Genomic DNA, 26,640 nt, shown 5'->3' on the forward strand with positions numbered 1-26,640 from the left:
AAAAATACTCAAATGTGATTAACAAAAACGATGAACATATGTAACCAGTACTTCTCAGTTTTTACAGTATTTTTTGATTGAATAAATGCAGCTTTGATGAGAGTAAAACATAAAAAAAAAAACTTTTCCGACCTCAAAATTTTGCACGACGCTATAAGGATTTTAAACTTATATCTTGATTTTGATTTGTAATCTCACAAACTGTAATTGCTAAATCAAATGAGTGGTGCAGGTTATTTCTAGAGGAGGTAACGGTACCGTCTCTCGCCCGTGTGGAAAGCTCCGGCAAACTCTTGTAAGTGGAGTTGGGCAGTTCACATCAGTTCACAAGAGTAATTTGGTCACTTTCACACCCCTAATAACCCAGTAACTCCATCAGCACCCTTTCTGTCTAATTATCAGTGCTCTGTAAGACCGCGCAGTGAGATATGGATACGCTTTTACGCACTTGAAACGAAGACTGTCACTTATTTTAGCTTTTACAGGTACGTGCAGTTGGACTCTGAACTGGTTTTTGCGCGGAAAATTTTCATGGTTGTGCGCAATGCATTAGCCTATTCATAAAGTTAGTAAAAGAAACAACTAATTAATTGTTTTTTAATTACTTATAACCCAACCTACATGTTCAAACTAGTTGCTCAGTGATTCAAGGTTCAGTTTGCACCAACTCGAAGAGCGCAGCACATCCCTGTTCCTCTTCAGCAGGATGGATCAGATTCATTTTGGGTGGGCACTTTCTGCCCCTCCTCTGCAAACTGACGAAATCATGGGTGGACATGGAATTTGAACTTGCTGCTGGCTCATGTCTCCAGTCTTTTCGTGGGCACCAGGGGAAGAAAGAGCACCTAAGTCTGCTGCTGGGTTTTGGAGCATCAGAAATATTTGCACCTTTTGTGAAGGATTGCATTTTGAGAATCAGGAATAGCCAAGAGTGTCTATAGGAAAAGGTAAGTTCTATTCTATTCTGTTCTATTAAAACAATTATGTCCTAATTGCTAAGGGATGAATATTGACTATTATTTCACATTAATCAGCATTAGTCACTTGCTGTGGTTAATATCCATTGCATATTAATTTGACCATGTTCTGCTCAGCATCTTTTGATATTAGAGCAGATATACTTCAGTGCATCTCTTTTTTCTCATTTGATTGTATTGTCAGAGCTTGTCTGTCACCCTGAAGCTTTGTTTGCGTTTGGCATCTTCCCAGTGCAGATATCATTATCTCATAATTATCATTGTAATACCAGCTCTGCTTAAATGCTTATAACTGAGAATGTGAGCTTTGGAATAATTTCAGATAAGATTTTGGATTTCGTTTAGTGTGGTGTGATTGATCTGTCTTCATTAGCGCGCGCGCTCTCGAGCTGGACATTTTCACGGCGATGTTAATTGTTGGAAAGCGATGAGTGAAGGTGCTTTATATATCGCTCTCTCTAGTGTTTGATAGTGTGTACTATATAGGGCGTGTGTGACTGTCACCACAGCTGTCACAAAACGATCTTTGTGTTTTCGAGGAATGAGTAAAGTAGGACTGTCCAGCATATTAAGATGGAATATATACATCCCTTTTAAACGCTAATTATGAATGAAGCTTTCATAAACACGCTCTCTATCTGATGGCAGAGCCATATATTGAAATGATAAAGGGAGACAGGAAAGCAAACAGACAGTGGGTGTCTAAAGACCCAGTTGGACCTGGAACAAAGACATGGATGGACATTAAACACAAGCAGTTTGACAGCCGACCCACGTTTAGGAGTAAACTAGCTGCAAATGTAAAACGAACTAAACTCACGAATGAATGGCTTTTACAAAATGAAAAGCTTTTATTTATTTATTCGTAGAACTGAGATGTTATTGGACGTGAAGCACATTCTCTGGTTGGTCTGTGTCTGCAGCGCTGCTGTAACCAAAGATGGTAAGTTTTTTTTTTTTTATTATTCTTCCTCTTCACAATTATAAACCTTTTTTTTCTTTTCATTTAGACTGTCCAAACCGTTAAAATTGGCATACGCTAGGAATGCAGTGATGTTAATATCCTGGTTGATAAGCCAGTTATCATTTTCATGTAATGGACAATATCGATAAATGGAAGTTATTCAAATTATCACCGATACTCTTAAGCCGATAATCTCTTTTATGCAATGGCTGATAACAAATGGTAAATACAATTTGATTCTATTTTTCATTTTAATTGTTATAAGTGATTTTAGGCCACAAGATAATGTATGATATGAAAAATATTCATATTATTTATATTTACATTTATGGATTTATTGCTTTTATCCAAAGCAACTTACAAAAGAGCAACAAACCAATGTCAGAGTCAACAATTTGTCAAAGAATCAACAAAAATATTAATTAAAATTATATTATTTATTATAATAATTGTAAATATATTAATATTATGATAAATATTGATAATAATATCTATGATAAATATGTAGTCCACAACAATTTTCCTTTTGAGATAATAAAGTATACTACTATTATTATAATTTAATGTGCGCTAATATAAAATATTTTTTGGATTTGTTAAAGCTTGGACTTTTTGGTGTTATTAAAATGTGTTTTTGTAGATTGACATTAAGTAACTGCTACATGCTGACAAAAGTAATTGAACTTTAAATCGGGAGAAATAAGCATGTACAATATTTAAAATCAACTAATACAATGATATATTAAAAAAATCTGTAATATTGGCCATTGACCGATATGATACCGATATATCATGCATCCCTAGCAAATCACTGTAAACCAGCTTCCAATTCCTTAGAACTTCTTATGTGTTGTATGCTAAATGACTACTTAACATCTGCTACACTATTTTAGTTTCGCTGATGTCCTATTATAGTTGTATTTAAAAATATTTTGAATTATAATTAGTAAATTAATGTATTATTTAAAATTTTCACTTTAGGGTTAGAATGTTTAGGGTTTTGGTTATATATATATATATATATATATATATATATATATATATATATAGTTTTCATTCAGTCTTAGTTATTTTACTTAAACTTATTTTATTTAATCGTATTGCCTTTTTTTTAAAAAAAAAAATTGTTTAGTTTGTTTTATATTGTAAGTTTTATATTTAATTTCAGTTAGTTTATTTTATTTGAAGTATTTTTTTTTCAGTGGTTTTAGTTAACGATAATAACCCTGGTCTGCTATAAGTGACTACATGAAACACATAAATATATATATATTGTAGTTAAGCAGTATGGTTAAAATATTCAGTCACAATGGAAGCAGAATATTTGAGTGTTCTTTCAAAGCTTCCAGCCGATGATATGCTGTGTCTGCTCTTGGGTTCCTCTCCTCCATCTACTTCTTGTTTGCAGACTCTGCCCGTAGGATGAAGGTGGAGAGGAGTTCTCCAGTGCAAGGGTCGCTAGCGGAGCAGGTGGTCCTGCCCTGCCATTTCTCCATCCTCCCACCTCCTACCGGCAGCTCCAGCACCTCCACCACTGCAGCTGCGGCCACAGCATCCAGCACCCACCCGGACCATCTCCGGATCAAGTGGACTAAACTCGTGGGTGATGAGGAAACCGTAGTGATAGTGACCCAGAATGGGTTCCTCAAGATTGGGCCGGAGTTTAAAGGCAGGGTATCAGTTCCCAGCCACCCTGAGGACAAAGGCGATGCGTCTCTGTCCATAGCGAGACTCAGGGCCAGTGATGCGGGCATTTACCGCTGTGAGGTCATGCACGGCATTGAAGACACTCAAGAGTCCGTCTCCCTGAACGTCAATGGTCAGTCATTCTCTTTGTAAAATATGAAAGCAATACATGTTTCCGGCTGAATTAATTATATGTTCCCTAATGACTTTCCTCCAACTGCCAGTGCATTTTGTTACAGAATGGCCACTTTTCAGGATCTGGGTTTCATCCAGAAATAAAACTGGTTTAAAAAAGGCTATAATTTATAAAGGATATTTAAAAGAAAATCAAATATTTGTTAAATGTACAACTGAGTAAAAAAAAAAAAAAAAAAGTCATAATATAAAATAATATTTAAAAATATCATAATAAATAATTAATTAATATGAAATATTCACTTTGTGATTAGCTAAAGGTTAGATTTGTTCTTTTATATATTTATATATAATATTTTTAGATTTATAGATGTTGTTAAATTATTAGTCTTTTTTTTTAAAAATAGACAACAAAGGTAATCTAAATGTAAAAATAGGGGAAATGAGCATAATAAATATATATTTTAATTATAATATTAAATATTCATTAATACATATTAATTATTATAATTAAATATTCACTAATATTAATATTATTTCAATGCTTTAATGTTAAGTGAGCCCACTTTTTATGATCCAGTTAAGTCCAGCCCTACATTTGTCTTACGTTTTATCTGGAAATATAATATATAGTTATATTGTCTTTAAATATTAAATACTACAAAGGTAATCTAAATGTAAAAATAGAGGTAATGAGCATGCAAAATTCAATATTTTGACTAAAATCATATTATAATTAAATATGAATGAGTTCTTATTAAATATTGTAAGATTTTATCTTTAAAATGAGGTCAATTTTCATGATCCAGTTAAATCCTGGCCTAGATTTGGAAATACTTCGTTATGATGTAAAATGGGTTGTGAAGTGTATGATATGAAAATATTAATACTATTTATTAAAGTGAAATTGCAAATATTATAATTAAATATTAACTGATATTAAATATTTATTTTGATATTTGCAAATTATTACATTTATCATTTTATATATATTAAATTATATTTTTAGATTTATCAGTGTTATTAAATTAAGTTTTTTAAAGATTAGACTACAATGGAAATTTAAAATTAAAAATAGGTATTTATTTATTCTTTAACATAATATATACCATATATATATTTTCTCATATATTTGCTCAGAAATATGTCACGTTGCGAAGTAAAATGGTGCTTCTTTAACTTCCTTCAGCAGGATTCCCATTGGCGGAGTTGTTCAGCTGTGGCTCTCAGATGTGCTGCACTTTTTTACTCTCGTAAGCATATGTGATGATGAAATTAGTCATCGCTAGCCAAAATGGAACAGCGTTCCTGTCAGGAGACAAGGGGGAAAGATTATTTTGCTTTAGAGTCTGGAAAAATCACTTTCAGAGTCAGTTTTTTCCTCGAATCTTGACAAGGCCCTATTGTGTTTCTAAGTAATAGAAAGGAAGAGTGAATGATTTGTGTTTTAATCAATGCAAGAACATGTTAAATTATTTTTATTTTTTTTGGTTCTTGAATGACTGCATTATGAATGAATGTCTTAAAAAATAGTTCAAGGTTCCTTACATTATTAACAACACTGTATTTGTTTACAGCATAATTATGTGCAGTAAAACATGAGCACATCTGGCTCAGATGAGACGGTGGTGTTGGAGTGTTTGTAGGCCCATAGAGGGCCATGTGTCTTCCTGCCAAATACACTCAATGCACTCTTTTAGACCCCTGGGCAGCACTGATTGCCACTCAAGGGTAGTGCCTACCCAAAAAACACACTGCCATCCCTCTGAGGAAAGAGCATTCAGATCCTGGCTCGTCAGCCAGCAGTTCTGCTAATGTTCCCAAAAAAGACTAGAAAAGCCCATAAAAGGACAAATAACAGTCAGACTGCATGGCCTGTTCTGAGCCTTATTAGTAGTGTTTGCTGAACAAATATCAGTAGTACTATTGCTTATATGTGCTGAAGTATTTCATCTTATTGAACCAAAACCATAAATTCAAACACTTTAAAATAAAAAACATTTAAAATTTACCTTTTTTTTTTTTTTTTATTACAAATTACATTTAAATATACATATTGCATTGCATATATTTTCCATTGTTAATTACATTTATATATACATATTGCATTGCATAATAGGAATAATATTTTATTGTTATATATATATATATATATATATATATATATATATTATAATATATTGCATATATATATATATATATATATATATATATATATATATATATATATATATAATTTTTTATTTTTTATTTTTTTTATTTTTTTTCATTATTTAGCTGTTAGTCAGTTTGCACAGTAAAAGCCTCTTGGAAATTTTTCTTTTCTTTTATTATTCTATTCTATTCTATTCTATTCTATTCTATTCTATTCTATTCTATTCTATTCTATTCTTTATCCTTCTTGGAAAAGTTGCATCCATAAATTCTTTCTCTTTTATTCATACACATGCAGATGGATCTTTCTCTTTCAATCTACCATAAGCATAGTGATTTAAAGATATTTTGTCTTGCTCAAAATATAGTTCAAAGTATTTCAAAAATCTATTCTTAAGTGGCTGTTATGTCAGATAATTGCCTTGTGTAAGTTCAGAGCACCATTTAGGGATACTGTATGGGAAAATAGTTAAAACAAGTGTATAAAGAGTGGGGCGATAAGATCAGTTTTGATGCTTTGGTGCTGTGTAATGCTGAGAGAGCAATTACTATTCACATCATGTTCAGCATTTGACACGACAGGTACCTAAATAGCTGAACAATACAATGATTCTTCACTTTTGTAAGACAACAGCTTGTTGTTGTGGCTAAAACTTCCAATGTTCGGAACAAAAGCTGCCTTCTTTGAATCTAGGGATTCGTCACAAAAGCAGCCCATTTGATCCAATTTGTTGTTAGATGAAAACAAATATGCATATCATGACCATCACATTATTTCCTGACTGGAAATAAAATCAAATTGTTGAACATATTAATGACCATTCATAAGTTGGGGTTGCTTGGAATTTAATTTAATTTAATTATTTTATGTTTTTGAAAGAAGTCTCTTATGCTCACCAAGGCAGTATTGATTTGATCAAGAATACAGTAAAAACAGTAATATTGTGAAATATTACTACCATTTACGTAAAATAAATGTTTTTAGTTGAATATATTTTAAAATATTTCTGTGATCAAAGCTGAATTTCCAGCGTCATTACTCCAGTCTTCAGTGTCACATGATCCTTCAGAAATAATTCTAATATGCTGATTTGCTGCTCAAGAAACATTTCTGATTATTATTAGTGTTAAATACCTTTACAGTCACTTTAGATCAATGTAATAAGTCCTTAATGAGTAAAAGTATTCATTTCTTTCAAAAACTTACTGACTTCAAACTTTTGAATGCTAGTGTAGATGGTGGTCATTTCAGGTATACAAAAATATATCAGTGTATCACAAAACAAAACCTCAAAATTGCTATATATACGATTTGATCAAATCAGTTAGTTGTTGATTTTTGTTGTCTCACAGGTGTTGTGTTTCATTACCGTGCCAACACCAGTCGCTACACTCTAGATTTGGAGCACGCCAAGCAGGCCTGCACTGATGTGGACGCGACCATTGCCACTGCCGAGCAGCTTTATTCAGCCTTCGAGGACGGATTTGACCAGTGCGATGCCGGATGGCTGGCTGACCAAACCGTCAGGTGATTTCTCCGGATCCAGACACAAATCTATCAAATCATGCTATCTACATTTGAATATTACTGATATGAGAAGTACATCTGTGGTTGTTCTCCACAGATACCCCATAACAATGCCACGTGAAGGTTGTCATGGCGATATGATAATGAGGCCAGGAGTCAGATCATACGGACTCAGAAATTCCCATGAAACGTATGATGTGTACTGCTATGTAGGAAAACTACAGGGTAAGTTTAGAAACGAGCTATAGAGGGAATGGGTTTCTCTTCACGTGAAAAACACGAGAGACTCGCTGTGTTCACGTTGTGTCAGAATTACTATAATTATGAGATGACAGTTTGAATAGTCTGCTCTGAGCGTATCACATGCTCACTCGCAAATTACTTGTTTCTATGGCAACATCGAAATAGTTTTTTTTTTATCATTGAAAAAATGAGATTTGGAGGGAAAATGTCTTAATGAAAAAATCTTAATGATCAATCCATGTTTGGTTTTTATTGCTGAGCGATAATTTACTGTATTTACTGCATTCTCTTGAAAAACAATATTGGGTGAATCTCACAGAAATGGTTATGATATTAAAATATAAAATAGTTTTTTCAAAAAAAAACAAAAACAAATATTACTATAATGTAAAAAAATACTTTTATTGTTTTATTATAATATAATTATTTATTCAGATTTTTCACAATATAAAATACTTCGGTAACACTTTATTTTTAGGTGTCCTTGTTACACGTTACATGTACTTACTATTATAATAACATTTAATTATGCATAATTAAACCAAACCCTAATCCTAACCCTAACCATATAGTAAGCACATGTAGTTAATTAATATTAAATGTATAATTACACTGTAACAAGGACACCTTAAAATAAAATGTAACCAACACTTCTTTTTTAATGACAGTAATGAGAATTTGGAGGGGAAATTGAAATTAAATAGATCCATGTGTGGCTTTATTGGGGATTATAGCAATCTAATTTAATCGCATCAGTAATTTACTTCTATATTCTGTTGCAAAATGTATTGATAAAGCAAATACTAAAACAAACACTCACACCACAAAATATATAACTATATATATATATATATATATAATATATAACTATATATATATATATATATATATATATATATAGTATATATATATATATGACTATTAGATGACTCTAGTATTTGGTTCACTTTTAGTAGAAGTGCATTCTGGGATTGCCTTATTTGTTTAGAATGTGCAATGCACAGAAGGTGATGTGTTATTGTGTGTGTTTAATCTCAGGTGAGGTGTTTTTCGCTGATGATAAGATGACTCTAGATGAGGCCAGGGAGGCATGCGAGAGACGGGATGCAGTTTTAGCATCTCCAGGTCACCTGCATGCAGCCTGGAGGGCCGGCATGGACCGCTGCGACTTCGGCTGGCTGTCTGATGGCAGCGCCCGCTACCCCATCTCTGTACCCAGAATGCAGTGCGGCAAAGGACAGCTGGGTGTGAGGACTATGTACCGCTTCCTCAACCAGACTGGATTTCCTTTACAGAGTGAGAAGCTGGGAGCTTTCTGTTTCAAAGGTATGTCTTCATGAAATGCTCATGACAAAAAACTAATCCTTAAAACTTTGAAGAAAAATTTGAAATTAAAATCTATTCCTAAAAATATCAAATTTATTTTTTTATAACAAAACAAAAAAAAAATAATAAAGAAATAAGTAAATAAATATTATTTTATGGAAATATCTCATTTCGTTTTTATCAATTTTGAGATGAAATATAACCCAGGCATGTTCTTTGACAGGTTTCCAGAGATTCACGCAACTCTGTTAGTGCATGTTTTTCTCATGATATTGTTTTGCAGATAGGAAGGCATCTGTTTTGCTGTGATATCATAACAGCTGTGACTCCGAGTAGACCTTTACTCTCTCTGCTAGCTGGGTGGAAGCAGAATAATTCGTTCTCTCCAGGGCGTCCTCAGATTTCATCTGTTAAACCTCTGTTCTACGTCTAGCTCAAATATGTGCCTTAAAATGGCAAACTAACTGACCCAAAAAAGTAGCGCTTAACATGCATTTAATCCGATTTTATATTGGGTATCTCCTTTTCGCCCCCTGACTCCAGGGATTTTGTGGCTTTCCTGTTAGCCGCGGCTTGTTTCATGTAACCGGACATGAAGCACTTCTCTTAAATGGGCTTCTACCGCAGAACAAACAAAAGCACTCTGGATAGGCCAGAAAAGAGCGTGGAGGGCAAGAGCGCCCCACTATAATATATAAACAAGTGCTAGTGGGGGGATGTGGCTTCCTTTTGTGCTGTTTCAAGATCACTGGGGTTTTATAAGGAAAAAAGATGCCTTATGTTTTACATCAGAGGCGCTGCATAGAAAAGAGGACACATCCCTAACGTCTAACAGCTGGCTTTGTGTGTCCACACACTGAGCCAGAGACAAAGAAGCAGTGCGATACCCTTGTCGACAGCAAATGTGGGAGGCTTTTGTCATCATTTAATAATTTACTCACCCTTATGTATATATATGAATCCTGATAATGTCATGTTGTCATAGTATTCGGGTATTTTTTATTCTGTTAGCCTGGTCATGATGTGTCCAGGCTTACACAAAGATGGAGATAGATCCACATTTGAAGAGACTGAAGGAAACAGAAATGGGTGTGGGCCTTTTTCTGCACACAACACTCTGCATAACTTTTGCATTATGTGTCTGAAATGCTGCTGGTGTAAAAACAGATTCAAAAGAACATAAATCGTCAAATGCGGTAAATGCGGAAAGAACAACAATTGTTGGTTAGTATTGAAAACAAGCATTTTGTTGCATAAGTCAGACCAAATTGTCAGTGAAATGCAACAGATAGAAATCAGTTGTACATTCAACATATTGAACAGACATACACTATCATTTAAAAGTTTGGGGTCAGTCAGATTTAGTAATTTTTTAAAAAGAGGTCTCTTCTGCTCACCAAGGCTGCATTTATTTAATAAAAAAATACAGTTAAAATAGAAATTTTGTAAAATATGATTAAAAGTACTGTTTTCTATTCAAATATATTTTAAAATACAATTTATTTCTGTAATGACAGGTGAATTTTCAGCATCATTACTCTAGTCTTCAGTGTCACATGATCCTTCAGAATTCATTCTAATATGCTGATTTGCTGCTCAAGAAACATTTCTTATTATTATGAATCCTGCTTAATTTTTTTGTGGAAACGGTGATACATATTTTTCAGGATTCTTTGAATAGAATGTTCAAAAGAACAGCATTTATTTAAAATAGACATCTCTTGTAACATTATAAATGTCTTTACTGTCACTTTTTATCAATTTAATGCCTCATTGCTGATTAAGAGTATCAAAACATGTTTTTTTTTTTTTTTAATTACTGACCCCAAACTTCTGAACAGCAGGGTATGTCTATCTCTCCCAGCCTAATTTTTATTAGTGAAAAAATTAAAAATGCCTTATAAGGTCACATGCTGCTGTCATTAAATGAAAAGGAGACACACTACATATTAAGACATTCTGAAATCCATGTATATTTTTCAATTCAGCAAAATAGATGCCTTTTCACTTGTACTTTGAGACTTTTGGACCCCCTTTCTATTCCCCTGCATGCAGCCAGATGGGCGACTGCCATACATGTCATCATGAATGGTTTTACCGTGGTGTTGAAACCTCTTGCTAAGCATGAAACGTTTTTACCGTCAAACCTTTGGAGGCTTGCCAACACGTCATAAGCACAGCAGCAATATGTGTATGAACTGACAAGAGTGAACATTATAGTGTCGTTAACTTGGCCATTTTGAGTTTTTATATTGGTCCGTGAAACTGCGTCAGAGTTAGCATGCACGTAGACAGCAGTGTTTGGGTTTGATTTATCGATCGTGAGAATGAGATGATGTTGGCACTTACATTATGAAACTTTCCAAGTGCACTAATTCAGGACTATTTACCTACTGGTCGGAGTCAAAATATGTGGTTAGGCAAAATGCAACCTAGCCAAAAATGTTCTGGAAAGGAAGCTAAAGTTTCAAAGTAAATATTAACTGTCAAGTTCAACCCTATCATAGTGTGTCATTTTCCCAAAATAACTCTTTACCAGCCAAAAAATCCCTAAATACTTAGATGATAGAAATATCTTGACTTTGCTGCCAGGAATTGCATTTATTGCACTTGGTCAACATTTATAGATTTTGGATAAAACTGCAAAAGTATTCTACAGTGCTCACCTGAATATCACCTAATAAAGGTGTCATAGTTTAATCTATCACTATTTTATGTATGGAAACATATATACTGTTTATAGGTTGACGATGTGGCACTTTTGACATTTCTCTTTTTGTTTGGGCAGTCTGACTTGTCAGCTGTTGTCAGTAAATTGTATGAATATGGGTGAGACGAGCTGAAGAACTGAAGCCATTTACAATTTAAAACCTTTATTTTTGTAGTTTCATTTGTTGCCACTATGCTCAGCAAAGCTACGCACTTCATCTTAAGAAGTATTTGAGAAAGGCTTGGTCAAAATTAGATCTTTCCTCTTCTCTCTGTTCTCAGGATGGGATCCCACAACTGTACCCACAGCTGGACCTACAACACCTCCAGTTCTCTCAGACACCCATCAAATCTCTTCCCTTAAAGCAGTCTTTTCTTTGGCAGCCCATGGCACCACAGAAGAGCCACCATCCATGTTCTCTGCAAGAATGGCTCCACGTGACAGAGGCTCGCCTGAAGCATATCCCTATGCTAAATCTATTGTTGTTGTACCAACTGAAGCTAAGACAATTTCTGATATGGAAACCACAACCACATTTAATGACTATGACAGCTCTTTGGACAAAGACAGCTCCTTGGTGCAAGGGGTACCCCATGATGGTACGCCCCATTATTTAGATTCCTTCTTCTCTATCCAGCAACCCCGTCAGCCCAACGTAGAGAAGATGCATCCTGGATGGACTACTACACACGGGGAATCCAGTGGTGCGGAGGGTAGCAGCAGCACTGACACGGATACTCCTGAGAATGTGATTCCTGCTTCACCTGTGTTTGTTATAGACTTGAAAGGAGATCCAGACAAGCCACAAATTGTGTACAAAGAGAATGAAACCATAGCAAACATGACTGAAAAAAGTCTGGATTTGGCTGAGTCCACTTTGAAAAGCTCACATTTATTTGAAGAGAACTTGCAAGGCCAGCAGAATGAAACCACAAAGGACGTCGACTTTCCAATGGGCATCAATTTGTTCATATACAACATTACGCGGAGAAATCAATCAGGTAGGTCAGATGGAAGTTTAGAAAATGTTGTCGATGCAAAAAAAAAAAAAAAAAAAAAAAAAAAAAAACATTTATATAGAAGCTAATTTTACCAGAGCAAGACAGTATACAAAGATATAATACATTGAGTTCTTGCTCACATGAACCAGTTTTGCTTGTCCTTTCATATTTTGGTGTGGCTGTGTTTTTCTGTGATTGTTGCTTGTCCAAAGCAGCATGTTGTAAATGAGTGACTTGGTTTAGGAAACACTGAGATGCAAAATGATTGTAGATCTTGGCTAAAGAGAGGCCACATTTGACTCTGTCAATATGCCTGCTGCTGTTTTGCAAACAAAAGATTTGGACTTGGTCCTTCGATTTCATGCAATTGCTTTAATATTTGGTTTGTGCCAAATCTTTACCTCATCCAGAAGTATAGCTAAACTAGTGGTGCTGCCTATATGCATAAAAAGGAGAAGAGAAACAGATCTTCCATGCCTTCCCACGACCTTGATTGACTGTTGCTGGAAAGAGTGATGAGGTTGATAAACATCTGTAAATAGACTGCAGCCAGTGTTCCTGTCTTGTAGGTCCTGTGGGTCGACATTAATCAGTTGACACATTTATACCAACTGGTAAAGGGGCACCTACTGAAGTAAAACATCAGGGAGAGACAGAGGTGTTGAGTGTGAGAAAGAGTAGCTTTCAAAGCCACAGACAAATGCCTCCTGGGTCAAATGGCAAAGCCCCTTAAAACAATCAGTGAAGTAATCACTGCAAGCTAATTACTTTTCCTTACCTCGTCCAGTCTACAGATCAGGTTACCATGTGTGGCTGCTAGTGGGTCCACCAAAGGAAAAGTATATTTTGTTATGCATGTTATTGAGGCCTTGAGGATGTAGTACAATTTCTGGCTATATTTCACAAAATTTAACTGCGTAAGGTAACAGTAGCTGGAATGACTTTGTTTCATTTTGAACTATGTAAAAATGAAAAGGGTCATGTATTATTGAAATATAGTGACTTTAGGATCTCACATGGACATATCACTGAGTAGAATTTATAATAAGCTTTTCGCTGTATTTAAGTAGAGACATTACTTATGTAGAAACAATAATCAGTAATATCTTTACTGCAAAAATCATAACTGATGTGAGCGTTTTATTTGGCTCTAGCCATTAAGTGGAATAGATATGCAGTGCTAGTTTCTAATATGTCTATAAAGTTGTTGGAAAAATTGGCAACATGAATTCGTAACTGAATATGGAAGCAGATTTTACAGTAGATCATCTTTGATAAGCTGTTGGCTTACCCAGTATTATATAACTAATTCACTTAAGTCAGTCACAATTCCAGTCCAGACATTTTGTATGTCTCTCTTATCAGTTCAGTTCATGTATCTGTCTCCTAATGAGCTGATGATCAGAACCAGGACTGAAATTGAAAACCAGTGATGTAGGTGTGTCTTATGTATTTTAACTATTTGTTTGCAGATGATACCGTTGATACTGCGGGAGTTGATGCTATTCTGAAATTCCTTGGAGAACCAGGGCTCTTTAATCTAACATCTGTTAAAAGTGAACCACCTTTGGGCAGTGGAGACCTTACAGGTGAAACATATCCATCTGCTTCTGTTACCATCACCCCAAAAGTGAGTTTCATTAACGGAAAACACGAGCTGACTCTGAAACCGGACACTGACCGAACTCAGGAGGCTAGAGGAGACCAATTTGACACTGCTATCCCACCACCAGAAGAAAACATCCCTGATGATGCAATGTTTACGGAGGTGGCTGAAGGCACCACATCTTCGCCTGAGACAGATGAATCTGGATCCACGTCCAGAAGCCCAATTGAGCCCCATTTCACAACAAAGAGCCTGGAAAGTATAACCACGACAGAGTTGCCCACATTTGCAACCAAATCCTCAAGCCAGAAGATGACCCCACAAGCCATATCATTTAGCATGCACGAAGAAGGTTCAGGGATGCACACAACAGATGATGAAGAGGAACTGACCCCCTTTGAAGGTTCTGCAGATGACACACTTCCAACAACTAATGGCCCATATGTGGTGGCTACCGACGAAACTGAACTAGCTGAAACAGAGAAGACTACACTGGCATTTGGGGTGGACTGCAGTACCAAAGGACCAATTGTTACAACTCCAGAATCCAGCACTGTAGAAATAAAGAGAACAGAGAACAGAGAAATGAAACCAGAAACAGAAGATTTTGAGGGCTCAACCTCCACTGAAGATGAGGGCTCGGGTCAAGATACAGATACAGCAGAAGAATCAAAACAACCAACTCTATCTCCATCTTTCACTGTTTCATCTCAAAGCTTTACACTTTCCTTAACAACTACTCATCACAAAGAGTCTAAGCAACCTGTTAGTTTAGCTTTGCCCAGTACAGATCCTACGATTCAGGTGGTTTCAACTTTTCAAACAGAGGCAATCCCAAAAGAAAGCACTCCTTACATTACACACTCTGAGAAAGACCAAAACAGAAGTACAACTAAGAGTCCTTTATTGGTGCCCGAGATTGAAAAAGACGTAATTACAATCTTCACCATCTCTGAAGACATCGGCTCTGGTGATCAGCCAACTGAAGCATTCTCAAAACAACCTTTCACTGCCACTACTGTTCCATCCCTTCTCATTAAACAAACTGAAGAAACGAGTGTTGATGCACATGATGAAACAACTGAAGTATTTGAGGGTTCTGCAGAAGACGCAACACCACTGACTTTCACTAGTGTCCAAACTCAAACAAAATTCACAACCCAAAGTTCAGAGACCACCCTTCTGCCCACTGATAGTCTTAGAGCAGTAATGTCTTCCTCCCAAGAAACTGTTCTAATCCAAAAATCACCATCAGAAGAGACAACCACCTCAGTACAGTCATCAGAAACTTCAGGCTCCCAAGAAACCGTTCTAATCCAAATATCACCATCAGAAGAGACAACCACCTCAGTGGAATCATCCGAGACTTCAGGCTCCCAAGAAACCGTTCTAATCCAAATATCACAATCAGAAGAGACAACCACCTCAGTGGAATCATCCGAGACTTCAGGCTCCCAAGAAACCGTTCTAATCCAAATATCACCATCAGAAGAGACGACCACCTCAGTGCAGTCATCAGAGACTTCAGGCTCCCAAGAAACCGTTCTAATCCAAATATCACCATCAGAAGAGACGACCACCTCAGTGCTGTCATCAGAGACTTCAGGCTCCCAAGAAACCGTTCTGATCCATAAATCACCATCAGAAGAGACAACCACCTCAGTGCAGTCATCAGAGACTTCAGAGGAGACAACGCAAGAAATATCACTTTCTACATTTGGATTCCCAACGGCGAAGCCTCTCACCTCATTTACCCAAGTTGCCAGTTATCCCACCACCAGTGTTGTTACTGACTTAAATGTGAAAGAGACAGTTCAGGTCTTGGATAGGGGAACTACTTCTGCTACAGAAGATGTTTTCACCACCCCCAAAGCCACAAGTACTGTGGTATTTGAAGAGAATGTTGTAGATTATGAAGATGTGGTGGGTTCCTCAATTGTCCAAAGACAACCGCCGTCCAGGGAAGAGTTCACTACAAAAAAAACAGAAGTCTGGACAGATTCCAGCTACACTGTTGAGAGCCATATGGAGGTTTTGCAAGGTACAGTTCAGCATATTTTTGTAACTCATACAATATATTGCTTATCTTGTAAAGTGGTATAAATGTGATTTCAGTAGTTCCTCTCTTGATGTTTACAAAATATTTAAATTACTCTGCTTTGTATTCCACTTATCCATAATGGATTAGTCCATCCACTAATAGATGTTACTTTGATATTTCAGATCTCACACTTTGCTCTGTCAGTGTGTGTGAAAATGACGGAACTTGCTATTCTAATGGAAAAGGAAACATATGTGTCTGCATGCCTGGATTCAGTGGGGAACACTGTGAAAATGGTTCGAAGCTTTAATATTTTCACTTTTGATGAACACAATTAAAGTTTCTGAGTAAAGTAAGGAATTTCCATGTCCTAATTCCTGCAGAAATTGACGAATGCCAGTCAAACCCTTGTCGCAATGGTGGTACATGCATTGACCGGTTAAACGCTTTCAGTTGTGTCTGTCTGCCCAGCTATTCAGGACCCCTCTGTGAGCAAGGTATGAAATCAGCACTGACATGGTGCTATACAATTGTTTTAATTGGGCTAATATATGAAATTATTGAAGGAATATTTTTGTTTTTTGCAATAAAATGTGGACTGTGGCTTGCTAGCAAGTTGCCAAGCAATTCTATCTTATCACTTTCATGCTAAAACATAATGTCTGTTGTAATTTATGTAACTTATGTAACTTACAATCATCTTGCAATGATTGCATATTTTAAACATTTGTCTGCCTGATTGCCTGTTATGTTTCCATTGTAACTGGAATAATATATAACTAAGTTATTGGTAGGAGTTATTGGATGGAATATGTTATGATTTAGGGTGCTAGTTTCTAAATAGTGAGCTATGACTGTTTAATAAATCCACTGACGCAAACGGTATACAGTATGGCAATCAGCCCAAACAGTTAGCATGGGCAAACCACAAATTTCACCACATCTGTCAGGCCTGATTCTCCAGAGGGTGTGTGATATGGTGTCCAGAGGAATGAAAGTGGGTTTGTGCCAACAATAAGGTTCAGAGAAAAGGTCACACAGTCAGTGCCGACAATGCCTCTTCCCTTACACCCACCACACTTCTCACAAACGCTGAGCAGTTCAATGAGCCATTGCTGAGCCAACTGACTTACTTGGCATGGTCCCAGGAACATCAGTGTGGCTGCCTAAATGATGAGTACACTTCAGTCGCCTCGTCATACTCATTCAGGCATGACTTGAGTAGGTCCCATATTTAGGTTGTGACTTTTAGAAGACTTAAGAAACTAATTAAAGCCAGCATGAAATGACGCACTGAACTTCCGTAATGTGCATATTTCAGTGGAATATTCAGCAGAAACTTATAGAGGCCCGTACTTTTTGTGTCCGATGAGATTTGATTGGGTTGAAATTGACATGTCAGGCTATGATATTATTACCAGTGCTTTCTAAGGCAATAGCAATAGACTGGCTTAGATCTACAGTGAAGTCATAATTAAACACCAGGAGCTGGTTGCATAAACTACTTAGATTAGTCTTACAATTATTTAGTAGAATATTTTTTTTTTTTTTCTGTAAGACTGGTCATAACTTTTTTTAATCAGTTACATGAAATGGCAGATTGGTATAATTTAAATCTGAAAAGTAAGACTGATTACCATTTGGTTAACTGCTAGTTGGTCGGATTAGTGGTTCTTGAGAGACAGTCTTAACGCTGGGGCTTTTGTTTATGCAACTGGTCCCAAAATATCTTGACATGGAAGTGGATCTAATAAGCAGTCTCTTAGAATACCCTAGCAACCACCTAAAATACCCTAGCAACCACAAACTAATTAGTCTCGCGTAGCCAGATCTTCAGAGTGACGGCAGAAGGTCTGGAAACCTTGGCCACTTTGAATAGCCAAGTACCGCCCAAGATGCCGTATGACTGACATGTAAAGCAATCAATCACATTTTGGTTTGTGCCGTGTCATGTTTAGGGGCGTGAGTCTATGCCACAAACTTTACGTATTTCACATACTTGATAGGCTCTCATTGTCAGTTTTAAACACTACAGCTTTCTTTTTTTGTTGGGGGGGGGTGGGGGGGTTGGCGTCACGGCATCTTTGTTTCCAGGTGGAATGTTAAAGAATGCAGCATGCATGTGTCCTGGAAATCCTGCAGAATTCAACCAATCAATGACAACTTAGAAACTTTGAAGTGTTTCCAATTTTGTCTACCATATGCATCAGGCGTTCAGCCAACGGTCCGTGGGCATAAAGTCTGAGGCTGAGACAAAGAAATGTGCTTAAGCATAAGACAATAGCATATAGCAACTGAATTGTGTACAATAAAACCATGGACATAATATTTGGTCATTTTTGGTTAGTTTGTTGGATTTTATGATCTAACAATATTTTGAACACATTTAATAATCCAGCTTAATGTTAATTTATATGAACGGAAATGTTAAATATGTATCAGTATACAGTATGAAGAAATTAAGTTTAAGATGCTTAAAAAGTGTTCTTCACTGTTCTTTTGTGTTAGCTATTGATTCAACTAATGTAAGCATATACTGTAGAACCTTATTGTATTATAATACAAGATCTTCATATTGCCTTTAAACCATTACATGAGTCTTTAAGGGGGGACAAAGTAGGTGCCGAATCTGATCATTTAGTCTGGTCATTGGCTTGGCATTGTTCTGTGCAGAGGTTAGGCTTTGATATGCTTGAAATTGAAATTAAATCTATAATGTGAGGGTTCAAATCACATTTACATACATCTTGTTGGTATTCAGTGGGAGATTTTTCACTGTTAGTTTCCATTAACCATCAAAATGTTAAGTGAAGCTCTTCAAATGAGAACATCCCTTTTTGAATGTTGTTTTAACTGACAAACAACTCGTAAAAAAGAAAATACTGAATCTCTTTTTCGCATGGCTGTGGACCGTGTTTGAGGATGATGAAGTCAAGCAGGGCTTGGATTGATTTTGACAAAGGTTTCTTGGCCCTTCTTTGCTGTTCCCTCACTTAAAGGTGAGGTCCCTTAGGATTCTGGGAAAGCAATTGTGATTGGCAAATGGGTCCATACTGGGAAAGCAGCTGGAATCAATTAATGCATCATAATTTGTCCAAGCGGCTCATGGAGACCCCTCTGAGTCATGTTAAGGACAAACCACAGTATAGAAACTCCCAAACACCTGCCTGCATCACGTAGGACTTTCCCCTTAGCTTTCGACTAAGAAAATAATCAGCTGACTTATGAATGAGAGCCACATTTTTACTTTGAAGAGAACTATTAAAGGGATACTCCATCCCAAAATGAAAATTTTGTCATTAATCACTTTCCCCCATGTCGTTCGTTTGTACAAGAAGAAAAAACAAAAATAACAACTTTATTCAACAATTCCTCTCCTCTATGTCTCTCCAAATCAGCGTAGTGCCATTTTGACAAATCTGAGCAGTATGCTTCATAACTTTACAGTTGAATCACTGATGGCAGATGGACTATTCTGATAATGCTTTTCATACTTTCCTGGACCTTGACACTGTTATTTATTTGGCAGTCTATGGGATAGTTAAAGGCCTCCCGGTTTTCATCCAAAATATCTTAAATTGTGTTCCGAAGACGAACAAAGCTTTTACGGGTTTGGAACGACATGGGGGTAAGTGATTAATGACAAAATTTAACCTTCTCAGGACTTGACATTTACGCGCACTTGCACTGGCCTGACAGTCGTGTTGGGCGTTGGTCCCCCAATGGATTGGTTCCAACTTCATACAAAATATTGCTGCCATTAGTCAGTAGAGCTAATCTTCTCCATGCATAAACATCACCTCTGAGGACATCTGTTTTCTCAGGCTTTTTAGCCAAAGATCAGAGGAAGTCATAAAAAGCTTAACTCTTGCATTCCACATCATGTAAAAAACAGTTGTGTTTAATCAGTGAAGCTGAATTTGGACCTTCAGTGACATATGACAATGTTACATTGTGATAAATACAATATTTTACCCAAATTAGCAAATGGCATGAGACAGAACTTGGGAAAACCAGAGTCCTTGTCGTGACCAAGATGCCAAGCAGGGAAAAGGTGCAAAAAGAAACACTCAAAGTTGCTTGCAATGGCCAGATGCTAGACACTGACTAGAGGTTGAAGTATTTTTCCTGATTTGATCCGTTGTCTATATTACTTCTAGGTCTTGCAAAATAAGTAGGCGATTTAAAAACCTCCAAAGTCAAGGATAGTTTGTTCATATTTGCTCTGCCTCTGACCACAGTTTGACTACTTTTTTTTTAATTGTGCTATGCATCATGACATATTACACTTGGTCAGTTTGGTTTAACTATTTGTTGTGATTTATCATTACTTTAAAAAATATGCAACTTAAGACAACTGAAAGTGGAGGGACAAAGTACTTTCTCAATTAGATTGAAAATTTGGATATTATTGTAACAATTACAGTAGATTTTCAGTGGTTCTTGCTAATGTACATACTCTATGGTATGATCTACTGGACGTTCGGGCAAAGGACAAAGCGAGCACGTAATGGTGAATAATCAGTTAAAGAAAACAGCACTATGAGCCGTGTGTCTGGGATGATTTACTTGGCCTCATTTACTGGTGTTTTCTTTCCAGCCTCATTAGATGTCATTGTTTGCATTTAGCTTTCACACTAAGCACTGCGGTCATTGGCGGGTTTCAGTCCAAGCAAAATGTTGATGATCTTCATTGTATGGGATAGAATAAAAAGTGCTATGCACTAGGTTAACCCAGTTAATGGCCGAACTCAAAACAGATGCGGTTCTGTGTGTCTATTCTGCACTATAACTGATTATACTTGATCTGAAAGACAGGCTTGTTCATGGTTAACACAGAAGAAAATACAGAGTTAATCATGAGACATCTCTTATTTGATAAACTATGGGCACTGCCATGCTGCTTGTAGCTGTATCATGAATTACAAAAGCATCTGCTCTTTGAACTGGGGTGCACTGGCTAATATCCAGTGTTTTTCCTGTTTGCCTCGTTTTTAGGTTTCTCATGTTTCATTTTCTGTCATTCAAACTTTCAGATACAGAGGTTTGTGACTTTGGCTGGCACAAGTTTCAGAGCCACTGCTATAAGTACTTCACACACCGGCGGACATGGGAAGCAGCAGAAAGAGCGTGTCGTCTGCAGGGCGGTCATCTCACCAGTGTCCTGTCCCATGAAGAGCAGCTCTTTGTTAATCGTGAGTTTATGATTTTATGAATGGTATTGCCAAAGCAGACATCAGTAATTTAATTGCTCACTCTTAATAGTTAATAACTCGTTTACTACTTAACTCTTTTGAGTTTGAGTTAGAATAGATTGCAAGACTGCAATTATAAACCAACAAGGCTGTGAAAGCGAATAGTGAGTAGATGAGTTTTCCTGTTCGGTGTGATGACTTTTAATGTCCATTATATCCTTTGTAGTCCCATTTAGACACTTGTTAGCCACCGCCTTGTTCAAGACAAGTAAAAGAGTTCAAATTAACAAGGGGGTGTTATTGATGTATATTATGTTGTAGAACAAAGTGTGTAAATATCTTGAGGTTGAGTTCACCACAGACCTTATTTCAGACATTTACACAAAACCACATTCAGAATACCCCACTGATGTAAGGACTATAGTTCGGAAGTGCTAAAATACAAACTTGCCAGGTTTTGGCCACTTGCAGCACTGCATAACAGTGCTCTAAAAGGCACAAGAACATTTCAGACATTTTACAGTATAGCGATGCTTTTGGCAAATGCCCAAAGCAGTGCGTGATGTTAAGATTTGCGCAGGCACATTTTCATCAAATGTAAAAAAAAAAAAAGAGTTTCAAATGAGGCAAAAAACAAATAATCAGGATTAAATGAATTCTAGCATTGACTAAACAAACCATAAGTCACATAAGTGCTGTTGACTCTAAACTAAACAAACGTCTTCTTGGCTCCTCAGGGCACAGAAACTATTTGTTCTACATTTGTTTGTGTCATTTGATGTGTGGTTTGATTTAACTGATTTCCTGCTATTTCCAGTTCAGGCAGGCAGTCTATTAAAGATGTCAAAAAAGTTTGCAAAGGTCCTCACACAAAAGGATTAATTAATTTCTTCCATTTCTCTGGGCTTCCATATATACTTTTCTATAAAAAAAATACTCATCCACTAGCTTAAAAGTGTCTTTTTCTGTTTTATAAAATGCTTTCTCTTTCTAGTTTAATATGCAGAGACAAAGTTGATTGGTTATCCCGAAGAGTATAAACACTGTGGTGCTATCAAAACATTTCTCTGTTTGTTTGAGTTTCCTGACCAGTCTGACGCAGCAATTTGAGTTTGGAGAGGGAACTTTCCATTTCTCCCACCAATACGCAGATACATATAGTAGAAATTAGTCAACCACACAACTTGTCCACTTTATCCCAAATCATATGATAGTTTGTATGGACTAGTTTGCAGAGATAGATACTGAAATCTGTGTAATTTGTCTTGTAGGTTTGGGGCATGACTATCAGTGGATTGGACTGAATGATAAAATGTTTGACAATGATTTCCGCTGGACTGATGGACACCCCATGGTAAGATGGGATTCATTATTTTGATCCTAATAAAGCCTGTTTATTAGATGCACGTCTGTGTTCCAGGTGCCCATGAATTCAGAGATATGAGTCATTCTTGGTGTGTTGTTTTTTCCGGCCTGCAAAAAAATGATGTTGTTTGATCCTAAAATTAGTGTGAAGCAATTGTGCACAAAGATTTTAAAGTGCAGTTGTTACTCTGTCATAAACCGTAAGCTTAGATGATGCTAATTCTAATGGAAAATTTCTCACTTTAGCATTTCTATCATCCTGTGTGGTATCAAATAGAAACACATAGATCACTTTAAAGCAGTGGTACTATTTATTTGTTTATTTGGCTTTATTTGTTTATTCATTAATGTATGTTTGTTTGTTTATTCATTTATATTGCATAAATCAAAGTGCAAAACTGCAAATTTAGGAAAAGTTTAATACTGCATATTTATTTCAGCAAGTGGAGTCCAATTAAAAACACATGGGTATTTGAAATTAATTTTGTGCGTGATTATTATTATTATTATTTACTATTTGCAGTTCATTTGTCATGATGGAAATGGAAGAACACATTGCATTGTGGGATACAGTATATATTTATGAACAATAATCCTACAAATATTGATTTTTATGATCTTGTGTCATTCTGCTTATTTGATATTTATTACAATTTTTTTCTGCCTTTGTACATATAAAATGGGGCTTGTGTGTTTGTGTGCAACACATTCAAATTGAGTGCAGCAGTACATTTTGTTAGAATAATCCCATTTTATGAAGGAAAGTCCCATGTAACTCTGCCAGATGTGTATAAAGCACAGTCTATTTAGATTCTTACATGTGATCTTTGCACCCTCATGTGGGCACATGCAGTGGTGCACGAGCAGTTTGAATAAAATGCCCTTGTGTACTTTTGCACTAGCAATTTGAGAACTGGAGAGTGGGTCAGCCGGACAGCTTCTTCTCCACGGGCGAGGACTGCGTGGTGATGATCTGGCATGAGAACGGCCAGTGGAACGACGTGCCGTGCAATTACCACCTGACCTTCACCTGCAAGAAGGGCACAGGTGAGACCTCATCTTCCTCTTCTTCTAGTCTCCACTGTGGCTTGCTGTCAGCTCATCTTCTTTGGCCTTCTTTTGCCTCTGTCTCAGTGTCCTGCGGTCAGCCTCCTGTCATAAAGGATGCCCATATCTATGGCAGCATGAAGCCGCGCTATGAGATCAACTCTCTGGTCAGGTACCACTGCAAGGACGGCTTCATCCAAAGACACGTTCCCACTATCAGATGCCGAGAAGACGGCGACTGGGACAAGCCCAAAATCACATGCTTGAATCGTAAGCTGCTGACTCTGAATAAATAGATGTTTAGTGAAATTATAATGCCTGGGTATAATAATTCAGTAATTATTTATAATAACATTTTATATATTTATACATGAAACATTTTGAATTTGTTTTTATTTTTATATTTTCAGTTTATTTTCAGTTTAATTTTAATTTCAGTTTAAGTAGTTTTGTTCTGCTTTTGCCTTTTTTTTCTTTTTTAATATTTATATTATATATTATATATATATTATATATTTCTTTATTTGTATATCAGTTTTACTGTAAGTAATTTTAGTAACTTATTTCAGTTAGTTTAAACATTTCAACATTTCAAATTGTCCTTAATTTACATTTTTCTTTCATTATTTCTTTCTGAGAAAGACAATTTCAAGTTTTTCAAATATTTTTTTTTTTCAGCTTATATATATATATATATATATATATATATATATATATATATATATATATATATATATATATATATATATATATGATACATTTGAATAGTTTAATTTTAGTGAATGATAACAACACTGAACTTTTGACTGCATTACTTTACTTTTTCCATGGAATACAAAAGAGGACATACACTGTAAAGTTGTAAATAAAGCAAAGATTATTAGGGAATGCATTACAGGAAAATACTATTTCAGTTTTGTTTTTTTACTTCAAAATTTCCTAATGTCTTACTTGCTGGTTCTTTGTAATAATAAGTTAAATTTATTAACAAGAGAAAGTCTCTAGAAAGTGAAAATTGTTTCAAAATAAATCACCAATTTTTTTCCTTTCCCCAAAATGCTCATTTCCATAATGGGGACTGAGTCTGTCAGAATTCAAAAATAACAAAAAGTATATTTTAAGTCTTCTTAAGGCCACTCAAAATTATTTATGTGAGGAGAAATTTAAATTTAAGTCATTATTTACTAAAATATGTGACATATGTTCAAACATGATGACATAATTGGTTTTGTGTGAACTATCCTTTTAAGTTAATACATCTTTTCCAATTTTTTCTACAGCATCTACCTACCAGATGTATGCACACAAATATCAAAACAACAACAATTACAACAACAGGAAGAGACGCTACAGTGAGTCGATGCAGTACCGTCATCGCTAGTCAAAAACAGCAGATGATTCCACACACTGATCTCCATCTCCAGAGCTACAGATGCTTCACATCTACAGAGAAAGTCTTTAGTCTAAAGGGCCGAAGCCAAACCATGTGCCTGATGAATGTTTTAGAGCCAAGAAGTGAATTTCCCTGAGGGACTGCAAAAAAAAAAAAAAAAAAAACATCACCAACCCACTGAGAGTGTACTTTGACTATGCACCAGTCTACATTGCATATTGTAATAATGTCTTAATGTTTTGACATGGGGAGAAGGGTTTCTGGTTGAAATGTATATAGTAGAGATAATGAACAAGTAAAAACAGCTGTGAAAGGTGACTCTTATTATTATTATTTTTTTTTATTATTAATTCGTAACTTTTGCTTACGAAGAACTGAACTTCCTGTTCTCTCTGGCTTAATAAGAGAGCACTATGGTATGAGCAGAATATAAACAGAACAGTTACAGTACTCAAGAGTAAAAGAACAATAGGCATTATATTGTTTCACATTGTGGTGAGGGGGTTTAAAAGGGATGTCACGGGGCTGGAGGACAAACAATGCTGAAAGGACTGCAACTCATGCCTGGAAAACAAATCTTCAACATCGTCTTCCTCTGCAGCATCCTCACTAGTTGTGAGGATTACTCAGATAATATCAAACCATTGTACACTCTCATAATCATATTCTCATATGGCATCAAAATACATATTTTCTGTTTTTTTTTTTTTTTTTTTTTTTAAATATGTGGGTTTGTAATATAACCATGTTTACTTTTTTAAATGAATGTCATGGTCAAATATGAAAATATGCATACTGTTGATGATGTGTAATGTGTGGTTGAATGAACTAGCATTTTTGTCAAATATTATTACAAATGTTACATGAAGCCATAGTAGTTAATTTATTGCCGAAGATACATATAACGATGAATGAACTGTGAGATTTTGAAAAATAAAGCGCTATTAGAATAAAATGGACACGTTTAAATGTGTGTTCTTGTTTCTTCCCGCGTAAATTCTGACAGAAATTGCCGATGGTCTTGACCAAAAGAGGGCGATGTAACGGTTACAGAGATTTCCGCGCCATCATGAAGATGACATGTGATAGTAATGAACAGACACCTGCTCTGTTTCGACGACTTTCTAGTTGACAAACTCGCCAACGTTAACAAGGTAAGGACGTGGGTGTTTAAAGCTCAACGCTGTTCAATGTTCATTTTGAGATTAACTCTGTCAAGCTTCTGGTGTGTTTTCTGAGAGACTTTGGCAAGCAAAAGTTTATTTTTAA

General features: G+C 35.9%; 1 protein-coding gene across 1 annotated transcript; it reads left to right on the forward strand.

The window, feature by feature from the left end:
- The first annotated feature begins 61 nt into the window (after window positions 1–61).
- Window positions 62–26,326, forward strand: vcanb (versican b). Its single transcript, XM_042765434.1, has 15 exons — window positions 62–947; window positions 1,847–1,920; window positions 3,350–3,760; window positions 7,270–7,444; window positions 7,542–7,669; window positions 8,726–9,013; window positions 12,005–12,724; window positions 14,197–16,371; window positions 16,554–16,667; window positions 16,755–16,868; window positions 21,408–21,566; window positions 22,838–22,920; window positions 23,834–23,978; window positions 24,066–24,248; window positions 25,259–26,326. Exons 2-15 carry the CDS (start codon window positions 1,854–1,856, stop codon window positions 25,357–25,359), a joined length of 4,863 nt encoding a protein of 1,620 aa, XP_042621368.1. The 5' UTR covers window positions 62–947; window positions 1,847–1,853; the 3' UTR covers window positions 25,360–26,326.
- The last annotated feature ends 314 nt before the right edge of the window (window positions 26,327–26,640 follow it).

Source organism: Cyprinus carpio, chromosome A10, assembly GCF_018340385.1.
Source record: "Cyprinus carpio isolate SPL01 chromosome A10, ASM1834038v1, whole genome shotgun sequence".
Taxonomy (NCBI): domain Eukaryota; kingdom Metazoa; phylum Chordata; class Actinopteri; order Cypriniformes; family Cyprinidae; genus Cyprinus; species Cyprinus carpio.

Coding starts and splice junctions, on each gene's coding strand:
- vcanb (XM_042765434.1), top strand. CDS start 1,854: ATGTTATTGGACGTGAAGCACATTCTCTGGTTGGTCTGTGTCTGCAGC. Junction 1,921..3,349: donor CGCTGCTGTAACCAAAGATG/GTAAGTTTTTTT, acceptor TCTTGTTTGCAG/ACTCTGCCCGTAGGATGAAG. Junction 16,869..21,407: donor AGGACCCCTCTGTGAGCAAG/GTATGAAATCAG, acceptor TCAAACTTTCAG/ATACAGAGGTTTGTGACTTT.